The sequence below is a fragment of the Cotesia glomerata genome, linkage group LG1 (assembly GCF_020080835.1).
Source record: "Cotesia glomerata isolate CgM1 linkage group LG1, MPM_Cglom_v2.3, whole genome shotgun sequence".
Taxonomy (NCBI): domain Eukaryota; kingdom Metazoa; phylum Arthropoda; class Insecta; order Hymenoptera; family Braconidae; genus Cotesia; species Cotesia glomerata.
Genome location: NC_058158.1, coordinates 23135804 through 23148233, shown reverse-complemented (window position 1 = coordinate 23148233; position 12430 = coordinate 23135804). Strand labels below are relative to the sequence as shown.

Sequence of the window (12430 nt, the reverse complement as noted above, 5' to 3'; positions counted from 1 at the left end):
AGGCAAATACATTTTGATTTCAAATTTTATTGATTGTTTGTTGGGATAGTAGGAATTTATAATCGTACTTTTTTTAAGAAAGACTAGCTAAATCATTAATAACTGAAATAGTTAATATGTATTGTAATGATCATAAAGGATGAACTCCATTATATCATAACACAACTCAATAAAACATAAATTTATTAAGTTGATATTGTTAAATGATTATATTGATTTTAATGATTAAAATTAAAATGGTAAATTGTATCTGATTTATCTTCTCTAAAATTTCACAACGATATCGTTAAATTATAAAAAACGGTCGATTTAGGTTAATTCTTAATAAAATGAATAATAACGAATATATTTTTGAATACCACTTAATTTGTGACGAATTTCTTAATAACAAAGATTAAAAATATTCATTTTTATATTTATAAGCAGAAATAAATTTATTCATTAACTTATCAATGTTAATTTTCAGTCAAATTAATATAATAACATTGCTGTTTATATTCTCAATTAATATGTGATTAATTTCATAATCTTGATTACTAATATTCATATTTTTATAAAAAATGGCGCTGATATAAGAAATAATCTGAATCAACAATCTTAATAACGTTATTGAAGTTGGCGCTTAAACAAAAGAATAATAACATATTTATTTATGTAATTTCTTAACAAATTCAGAGCTGTAAAAACAATTATTTTATAGATGAAAAGCGATATAATTTCGTTAAGATTATTGAAATTAATTATTTTGTTTATATTTTTCGTCTAGGTTACACAATAAAATTTTATTGCATGCCCAGCGAAGCGGGCGGGTATCAGCTAGTAATTATATATAATCATACATGATTATATATGGAATTGTATATAAGATTATATATGATTACCAGAGGACCCAACAGACGTTGTCCTGTACACACATCTGAAATTTAGAAATTTTAGGAATGAGCTTGTATTGTTAAAAACATCATTAGTTAACAATATGCAATGGGCATCCCTCAATAATTAACATTTTCGTAAATATAAGAGCATTCTGATTGTATACTCATTGAGACCTTTCATTTGAGTACCCACAAGAATTTTTTTATATATTTTATATATATGATAATTATGAAATACATAAAATATATGAAAAATGCATGTGGGTACTCAAATGAAAGGTCTCGATGAGTGTAACATCGGGATGAGCTTATATTTTTAAAAACGTCATTAGTTAACAAAATACATTATCATTCGTTAATTATTAACATTTTCGTAAATATAAGTCTATTATGATTTTATACTCATCGAGACCTTTCATTTGAATACCAACATGAATTTTTTCATATACCTTATATTAGGGTGGCGCAAAAAAACCGACTATTTTTTTTTTTTAGTCTTGAGTGAAAAAATGTCAGTTTTTGATGTTTTAAGAGCCCTCTTTAAAGAACAGCTCAAAAAAAAATTTTTAAGAGGTCGCTCCAAATTTTTTGAAATTTCAAAAATCGAATTTTTAAAATTTTTTTTCTCGTTACATCATAATTTTATAGACCAAAAAAAAATAATTTTCTGAAAGTTTCAATTCAAAATTTAAATTTTGAAAGGTCGCTCATAATTTTTTTTAAATTTCAGAGTCAAAAAATGTTAATCCAATTAAATAGTCACTAATAAATTAAAAAAAAATTATGAGCGACCTTTAAAAATTCACATTTTGAACTGAAACTTTTAGGAAAACCTTTTTTTTTGTCTATAAAATTATGACGTAATGAAAAAAAAAATAAAAAAAAAAAAGTTCGATTTTTGACAATTTTTGAAATTTGAAAAAATTTGGAGCGACCTCTTAGAACTTTTTTTTAAAGCTGTCCTTTGGAGAGTGCTCTTAAAACATCAATAACTAACATTTTTTCACTCGACTTAAAAAAAAAATAGTCGGTTTTTTTGCGCCACCCTACCTTATATATATATATATATATATATATGCTCATATATATATATATATATATATATATATATATATATATATATATATCTGGGTCATTCCACGTCAAATCGACCAATAGTTGGACTCGACCCCTTTCGATTTGGATAAATTTTGGTCAGAAGTTTTCTTTTATCCTATAACGAAGTTCTGCCAAAGGAAAAAAATTAAAAAAATTTTTTTCAAAAGTTATGCAAAATCCAAAATTTCACTATTTTCCATATTTTTTAAATTTATGTTTCAAAAATCTCGAAAACTATTGCAATTAAAAAAATCGCTTATGGTAAACTTCAAAGGGGATACTTGGGGCTATTAAAAAAAAAAATTTCCAAAAAAAAATTTTGAAAAATCTCCAATTTGTGAAATTGTCAAAATTGACCGTCGACAATAAATTTTTGGCTCAAATTTTTTTGTGTACTACCTTGTACCAATCTTAAAAGATCCTGAAATTTTTGGAATTGTGTTTTTTGTTTTTTCAAAAATATGAATTTTTGAAATTTGTTAAAAAAAAATTTTTTCTTAAATTTTTTTTAATCAGTTTGGCAAATCGCGTAATTTTGATATTTTGAACAGTTGAAATTTCATTTAGTGGCATAATGATGAGAAAAAAAACATTAATGATATTTGTTTATTATTGGTTATTAATTTATTTAATAGGGCTTTTTACGTGTAAGTTTACTTGACATTCTGTTACGAAAATTTTTTTTTCTTCAATTCTTCAGTTACTGTTGTTGCTCCTTTTCTTTTTCTTAACCTGAAAAATGTTAATATGACTTAAATCTTTAAACCCAAACTTAAAATAGATAAAGTACTAACACAGAAATTTCAGATTTTTACCTGCTTTTAATATCTGGTTCTTCAACGAACTCGTAGATATCTGTATTTTTTAACCGGAAATCCTTTCCTTCCTCAGATGAGGATGAGGTTTTTACTCTCATCACATCACTTGAAATGGGAATAGCGGCATGACAATTTCGGATTCCTTGTACTGGCAGAGCATTTTTAAATCTCTGGTTAAGTTTTTTGAGTACGCTGAATCTGCTCATTTGAAACAAAGTCACAATTGATTCCGTGAACATTTTCTTTTGCCCATTGGAATAGCTCATCAGGTGTTTGAATTTGGTCGTCAGCTTTAGATTGGAGGTTGGCTCTGTCAACCTTCCGTTTTAATGTTCCGCCTAAACCATCACTTGGACCTTTTCCATGTGAAGTTGCAAAATAATGCCATTCCGCTGGTATTTGAAAATCTTCCTCATGATGCAGCAAGTTCAGCAAATTGTACCGATTTTTATATTGAGATGCTGCACCATCCGAAAAATAAATTATTTTAGAAATGTCGGGGATTTTATTTTTCAGAAACGATGTCAGTACTTCCTGGAAACTATAAACTGCTGTTGTATTATGCGTCAAGTTGTCTGAAATGATTATCAAATTTAGAGGTACTATATTGTCGACATTTTCATCAATGGATCTATAATAGCAAGCAAATGGATGGATTGTCGCTTGACTATTATTCCAATAAGCTCCTTGGACACTGTTTTGAAGTAAAATGAGTAATTTTCTGAGAAGTCAGCAACAACAAGTACTTGTCCAACTTCGAGATTCTTTTTCGTAGTTTGAAAAAATTCAGCCTGTTGACGAGCAATAAAATCATGCTGAAGGAATTTTGGAATAGATTCTACCAAATTATCAACGAAATCATCAGTTGATTTCACAATCGTTTCCAAAGAACATCGATCTACTTGAGTCCATTGTTTATACGTTATTTCATCTACAAAGTTATCATTGAAAATATTTTCGATCGTTCTTCTTAATTTTGTCGAGCCAGGACAGTTACTACAGGTTCCCAAATAGCAGTCACTCGTAGGCCGAGGACAAATAACCATTTTCAAGCAATCTCGATATGAAGAAAACGGTTGACTTTCATCGCTACATTTTAATTTGTCAAGTTTTGCACCATGAAATGACAGTTTAAAATTTTCGTGAATGAGACAGACACAAACTACGTGAGTGCCAGATGAACCTGCTAGAACACATTCAGGGGGTCTCAGACTAGCAAATTTTGAAAAACTGACTTTTTCAAATGTGTATTTCTGCTTGAACAATTGATAAATTTCATTTAAATTACCCAAAATCAGCCGTTTTTGTTTTGGAACCCGTTGACCATTCTCATGAACAGATTTAAATTCTTTTTTACCTGGTAACTCTCTACTTACATCTTGATTTCGATAAAATTGTTGAATTTTCTCTTCAGTAGTTTTTAATAATGAATGACCTTTGTTTCTTTGTGGAGTGAATAGAATGCCATCTTCACTGACTTTTTGTTTTACTTTTCACCATGTATGTAGATGCTTCAAAAACATCAACAATTTTTTCTGTTGACCAATTTAAAGGCAAAACAGATAAAATCTGTAATTTTCACTCACTTTGCTGCAGTTATTAAATTTTTTCTTTTAGCTGATTTATTATTTCTTTTCCGGTTAATTCAGGAGTATCTTCAATGTTCAATTGTTTTATTTTTAATTGTGTCAGAATCATTTTCCATAAGATGTTCAAAGCATGATTGCAGTTTCGATGTCATCTCATGATATTTCCGTTGAGCGTATGTTTTGATCGATCTAAATCTTTTTTACAGGAGATAAATTAAAAATTTTGGCAATAGAATTAAGGCGATCTAGATGTATTTCAGTAGGTGTAAAAGTTTCACCGGTTGAGCTGCACATTTCAGATGTTGAAGTTGTCACATTTGACAACTGCAAGTTCTCAGATAAATTAGAGGACATTTTTCGTCCACCAGGCTTTTGAATTAATATTGGAGTTCCTACTTGGTCAGGTGTTTCGGATGGTTTTGATGATTTGGAAACGGAATCTTCAGAGACACTCTCAACTAGTTGACTTTCTTCGACATTCACAGTTTTTTCAAATATTTCAACTTCATTTTGATGTTCTGGTAATTCACTATAGACTCTTTTAGTACACGAAATGCATAGTTTACTTCCCGGTATAATGGAAGGTAACCTAATCTTACACTGTTCGAACAATTTTAAACTGACTGGTCTCAAAGATTTACGAACTATACTGTCATGAAGTTTAAAGGGATCAGCACAAGATTTTTGATTTGAAGTATATTTGATACGATACTGTTTGTCATGTTGAGAGCAAATAAAACTAACATCTGTACCACTTCTAGAATTCAGAGTAATCTGATCTTCGTCAGAAAAATCTTTGCAGTTAATAAATTTTTCTTCAGAGCATATTTCATTCTTAAATAATCCAATCGAACACTTTTTATTTTCCATCACTAATCTCTTATTTTTTCTGCACTCAAAATTTTAACTAGATAATGTCCTCAAATTAAACATTTGATAAGATAATTGTTATAAGTTTAGAATTTGAAGAAAGAGTTATTTCTAGACACTTACTTAGAATGATGACTGTCTTCGAAATAAAAATCAGAAAGTTTTATTTTGAAAATGATCCCAAAAAATGTCATTAATGTTTTTTTTCTCATCATTATGCCACTAAATGAAATTTCAACTGTTCAAAATATCAAAATTACGCGATTTGCCAAACTGAATAAAAAAAAAAAAAATTTAAGAAAAAATTTTTTTTTAACAAATTTCAAAAATTCATATTTTTGAAAAAACAAAAAACACAATTCCAAAAATTTCAGGATCTTTTAAGATTGGTACAAGGTAGTACACAAAAAAATTTGAGCCAAAAATTTATTGTCGACGGTCAATTTTGACAATTTTCAAAGATTCAAAATTTCACAAATTGGAGATTTTTCAAAATTTTTTGGAAATTTTTTAATAGCCCCAAGTATCCCCTTTGAAGTTTACCATAAGCGATTTTTTAATTGCAATAGTTTTCGAGATTTTTGGAACATAAATTTAAAAAATATGGAAAATAGTGAAATTTTGGATTTTGCATAACTTTTGAAAAAAATTTTTTTAATTTTTTTCCTTTGGCAGAACTTCGTTATAGGATAAAAGAAAACTTCTGACCAAAATTTATCCAAATCGAATGGGGTCGAGTCCAACTATTGGTCGATTTGACGTGGAATGACCCATATATATATATGATATTTATAAAATATATGAAAAGTGCATGTGGGTACTCAAGGTAAACAACAATTTATAAATAAAAAATCTATTAAATAAACATTTTCCCGTGGACTGAATTGTGAATCTAAACCATTCTGGAATCCACCGGAAGACACACAAAAAATTTCATTAAAATCGGTCCAGCCGTTTAGGAGGAGTTCAGTGACAAACACACGCACAGAAGAAATATATATATATATATATATATATATATATATATATATATATATATATATATATATATATATATATATATACAGATATATGACTATTTATGGAGCAATATACAGTCATGCAGGATTATATATAGTTCCATATACAATTATATATAAGTATATACAATTATATATAAGTATATATAATTATTAGGGCCAGGAAGTTGGCGTTTTTTATTTATTCAAATTTCAAGTTAAACATATGAATGCTCATTTAAACAACTGCGAAAGTCCTGGCCCTAATAATTATATACTTATATATATAATTATATATAATCATACATGATTATATATGGAATTGTATATGAGGTTATATATAATCATATAATATAATTATATATGGCTATATATGGAGCAATATACAACCATGCAGGATTATATATAGTTCCATATACAATTATATATAAGTATATAATTATATATAATCATATATAATCATTAGGGTGTTTCAAAAAAAAAAAATTTTTTTTTTTTTTAATGGTGCTGAAAAGTTGAAAGTACATTTAAAAACAAAAATTTTGGCGCCTATTAGAGCCCTTAATATTAATATTAAGGTTTTCCTCAATTCATTTGTTATTTTTCTATTTAAATAACACGAGAAAACTTTTTTTTTACTTTTCAATTTTAATTTCTTCGGAATGGCTTGTTTACGCAATATCCCAGAGAAAGGTCTTATAGGAAATTTTACGCTCTACAAAAAACGTTTGAAGATCAAAGTTCCTCAGATCAACCGTTTCAAAGATATTTGCAATCAAAAATAACACCAATCAAAAATTTCAAATATTTTCTTAAAAATGTTAAAAAAATTATAAATATATTAAATCAATTCAATCAACTATAAAATTTGATTAATTTTTTTCATTTAAAAAATATTGAATGAGCTTTATTCAGCTCCGTCGATAAAAGTAGTATATTCGTTTGATTTGAGTAATGTAGTTAGTAAGCTCTGTGTTGGTAAGCTTGGTCGTTCAGTACCAATTTCTCTTTGTTGCTCTCCTTTCAATGCTTTGTTCTATCTTCTCGTCATTGTCTTTCTTTATTGATACTGATTGTTATTTAAATTCATTATATTATTAATTTAATTTGCTTATAATTAAAATATATAAGTTCTAAATTTTATGATCACAATGGTGAAAACAGTGTACTTGATTGGTGATGTATTAAGTGAATTTGGTGAAAAAAAATTACCTTCATTGAAAGAGGTTATGTCACTTTTATTTTATTATCTCAAAACGAAAAATTTTTCAGTGAAAGAAAGCATATCAACCACTGTCGACAAAGTTTTCGAAATTTGGTGTGTGGCACAAATCCCGACAAGAGAGAAAAGATCTGCTTTTTTAAAACTAACCTCAAATCACAATCGATGGAGGAATTTACAAAAAAACTGTAAGAGGAAAAAGTCAAAATCTCAAAAAAAAAATGAATCCCTTTTTCGGGACGAATTAAATAAACTATTTGATATAGCTCATGCTGATGTGCTAAATTTACTGGATAAAGAAAAAAGATTATTTTATTTGGGACAAAAATCTTCCAGTCGACGTGGTTTTATTTCATATAATTCTCAACCAATTCCAGAAGATGTTGAAGATATGGATGTTGATGTAAGCGATGAAAATAATAACTACAGTAATAGTGATAACAATAATGAAGAGAACATTGATATCAATTATAATAACAATAATGATAGTGGTACATTTGATGTCGGAGAGTTCGGTAATGACAATGTTGACTATTCTTGTACAGTTGAGACTGATAATGTTGTTAATCATGAAATATCAAGTCAAACATCTAAGTTATCCCAGAAATCTTTGGAAAGTAATACTTCTCGTATAATCTCTGATTATAAAGATGAAATTCCAAAACAACAAATTCCTAAAATTGATCTAATGACACCAGAACTTGCTGCGGCTTTGGATAGAGCTAATGTGAGTAGTAGGTCAGCGACTTACATTTTTGCTGCTTTATTATCTAGCCTAAATATTGATTGTGCAAGCGTAAACTTCAGTCATTTGACTATTCACCGAGCACGGGAAAAATTTCGCAAAGAAGCGACGTTAAATCTGAAAACTAATTTGGAAACTGATAATTATGTGCTACATTTTGATGAAAAACTGTTGTCAGATATTACAGGTATAGAACAAGTTGACCGGCTTCCTATTATTTTATCATCATCAGGTAAATTTCAACTGTTAGGAGTCCCCAAACTAGAATCTGGAACTGGACAAAATCAAGCTTCAGCTATTATTACAACAGTAAAACAATGGAATATTAATACTGATATCAAAGCATTGTGTTCTGATACTACAGCGTCAAATACGGGTAAATTACTTATTAATTATTAATATATAAAGCGTTTAGTTATAGTAATGTTAAATGCTAAATTCTTATTTTATTTTTACAGGAATCAGAAATGGTGCGTGTGTATTAGTAGAAAAGGCTCTGAATCGACAACTGTTATACTTGCCATGTCGACACCATATTTTTGAAATTGTTCTTCGAAGTGCATTTGAAATATACTGGCCTGCTTCATCTGGCCCAAACGTTCCAATTTATCAGAGATTTAAAAAGAAGTGAGATGAAATTGATCAATCAAACTTTACGGCTGGTATTTATGACCAAGAAATTTTGGAAGTTATAACACCAATCAAAGATGAAATTTTGAAATTCGTTAATAATCAAATAGAAGTAAAATTTTTTATAGTACTCAGTGACTTAAAATTACTTTTAAATCACGCTTGCGCGGAACTTAACTAGCCGATTATTGCACGCTATCTTTTGCTTAAACCACGCGCTTACTTACTTCACAGAATCGTACATAAAGATAATAAACTATAAAATAATTTTTTTTAAACATACAAATAAGCAGAAAAAAGAGAAATATCATGTAATCATTCAAAGGAGCACCAGAAAATATTATAATACTAATAATATATCGTCATATTTATGGTTAATTTAAACTGTCAAACATATATATAAACATACATACCGACTGATATAAGCATTAATAAATAAATCAGTTTAGTACTTTCTTTTGTTTTGATAAATTTAGAGTAGTATATTAACTTTGTAATTTTATTTGAGGAGATTTGAAAAATTTTTTAATATTTGGAAACTAATATTTATTGAAACACGATAAAATTACATCAATAATTAATACAAAAACATAAAAGTTTTAATTAGTAATATCTATTAGAATATTTTAAATTATAAACAAAACATTAGATTATGTTATGAACATTATTAAAATATTTTATAATAAATTATAAACAAAATATTAAAGTAATTTACTAAGAAATACATAAGAAAATACTAAAATAAAATAATTTAGTTTTTTTGTATGTTTTTAGCTTGAGCTGCATTTTCTACAGTACAATTATTAAAAACACAATTGCCATTACTATTTACGGTAATATTGCAATTGCTAAAAACATAAGATACATTTGAATGGATACTTAGTGGATCGTATACGAATAAACCAACGTCTGGGTCGTATAAAACTTCTGTGTATTGAGTCTTGTTGCGAATTTGGTCCGGGAAAATTAAATTTTTGGATTGCGGTTTTAATTTCGGAATTGAAAAATTTTCTTGATTTTCTTCATTAACTAAAAAATCTTCTTCACTCTGATATAATGTTGAGATTTCAGAACTCGAATTTTGAGAAAGAATATTATTCTTTGTTTTTAATTTTGCAACCCGTTTTTCTGGAACTGGAGAAGACGAACTTAAACCGGTAGATAACATAGATGGAGTTTGAACTGGTGCTACTACAGTTACTGGATTAGTTGTTATCTTAGAAGCAGAGATTGGGTGTTTAACTTGATTATTTAGTTCGATTCCACTGCTAATTTGTCCACAAATTTTTTTTTTGTTATTCAAAGAGTCAGCAACATAACCAAAAGCAACCCCACTGGATTTCCATCCACCATGCCTTTGGAGCGTAGTTAAATCACCACCAGCATCAACTATTAATGTTGCGGAAGTTCTACGAAAGGCGTGGCCAGTAAATCCTTCAAAATTAGGCAAATTTAAATAAGCTGCTATATCTTTTGCAATTTTAGGAATCATATTAACACCAATTGGTTGGTTGACGCGCGCATCTTCCATTGGAATATTTCAAGAAAAATCTGTTCGTCTTACTGACTTCTGGCCTGCATTCTATGTACTTGATACACACCTTATAAAATTCACCTGTTATAGTGAATGATCGAGGCACATTATTTTTAGTGTCGTTAATTTTAACAAAAAGCACAGATTGATCCAAATTTCTAACATCGTCTACTGTTAAATTAATAAACTCTGCTCGTCTAAGCGCACCGGCTATTCCAAAAATAAGGACAGTCTGCAATAAATAATTTAAATTAATCAATGAATCGATGATTCAAAAAATACACAATTTTACGTACCTTATAGCCTAAGTAAACATCATCCGGCGCTTCATTTAAAAATTTATTAATATCTTCTTTATAAAATATTTGAGATTTTTTAGATTTGTATCCTGTAGACTTTTTCTTCAAAAACATCGTTAACCGTTTATACTTGCCATTATCTATTTTATTTATTGTATTAATCGTACATTTTAACATCGAATAAGTAGCCCATAAGCTAGATGGTGCATAACTTTTCTCAAGATGGGCAAAATAAGCCAATAAAACATCCTCACAAAACGAATTTTTCTTGCCTTTGCACCACTTCTTAAATAAATTATAACGTGCGACATACAATCTTTTAGATTTGTCAGGCAATAAATCCAATGTAAAATTTTTTGCAGTCTCTCTAATTTCATTAGAAACAATATCGCCACTATCATTAAATTCACTCTCTGAGCTGCTCATTGTACATACAAAACACTTTTAACATAAAATTTTCATTAATATTTTAGTACGATGTAAATAACAAATATAACCGCTCCAAAAACAAAATAAAAACGCATAATCGTGACTGTCCAATTAAACCACACGATCGACGGATTTTGTTTGACAATAGACAGAGAGAGAGAGAGAGAGAGAGAGAGAGAGAGAGAAAAAAAAGAGAGAAGTCACTCGTACTATAAAATAGTGTACGATACGTGGGACTTAATTAACCGATAATTGAACCGTGTAAAGTTATCGCACTCGCTTCGCTCGTGCGCTAACTTCCCACGGTTCAATAATCGGCTACTTAAGTCCCTTGTATCGTAATGTACTATTAATCCAGCGCTAAAGAATTATCAACTGATGTTAAAGTGAAACATGAAAATTTATGAAGTTCCATATAATCATCCATTTTACACTTAATAATTAACCCCGTTGTAAATAAAAATATTGGAAATCAATTTCACATGATTATTACACACTTAATCATCATTAACGATTACAATTGCATTTGTAATAGTATATTACACACCTAGGGAAGTAAAGTAAGAAATGTCTCAGATCACATGTAATTGTTGGCCGAGGCGAAGCCGAGGTCAACAAACATGTGATCTGAGGCTTTCTTATTTACTTCCCGAGGAGTGTATACTATTTTTTTGTCTGACGAAGGCGGAAAGCGGCAACTTAGTGTAGCGCAGCGGGACGAAAGTTGCCACTTTCCGCCCGGAGGGCAAAAAAATATTTTGTAACTTTTACTTCACATCAGTTGATAATAATTAATGTTCTTTACTTTGAGGTTGCAATGTAAGTAATTTTATTTTGACTTTGAACTTTTTTTGTAGATGGATCATTGTCATGACGATTACCGTGAACTCCTGCAATTATCATCGATATTTTTGAGTGCTACTACCACAAATATTACATTTAAGCATCCTGGAGCCGTCCATCATGCAAGGTGGATGGCTAAAGCAATATATAGTTTAAAAATTTTTTTATTTAGAAATGAATTTCATCTTACTAAATCAGAAATAGCTGGATTACGAGAACTTAGTTTATTTATCATAATATTCTATATAAAAGCTTGGTATACTGCGCCGTGCGCTATAGCAGCACCTAATAATGATTTAACTTTAATTAAAGAATTAATTTCATATAAAAAATTTAATAATACTATTTCACGGGCATGCTCAGAAAAATTAGCCGATCACTTGTGGTATTTAAATAACGAGTTGTCTGTTTTATCGCTCTTTGACGAAACTGTTTCAGTTGAAACAAAAAGAAGAATAGTTCATGTTTTAAAAAACTGTG

At 28.8% G+C, this 12430-nt stretch overlaps 1 protein-coding gene across 1 annotated transcript; it reads left to right on the top strand.

Moving 5' to 3' along the window:
- The first annotated feature begins 7455 nt into the window (after positions 1 to 7455).
- On the top strand, positions 7456 to 12051 carry LOC123275064 (superoxide-generating NADPH oxidase heavy chain subunit C-like). Its single transcript, XM_044742964.1, has 3 exons — positions 7456 to 8591; positions 8674 to 8957; positions 11965 to 12051. Exons 1-2 carry the CDS (start codon positions 7478 to 7480, stop codon positions 8844 to 8846), a joined length of 1287 nt encoding a protein of 428 aa, XP_044598899.1. The 5' UTR covers positions 7456 to 7477; the 3' UTR covers positions 8847 to 8957; positions 11965 to 12051.
- The last annotated feature ends 379 nt before the right edge of the window (positions 12052 to 12430 follow it).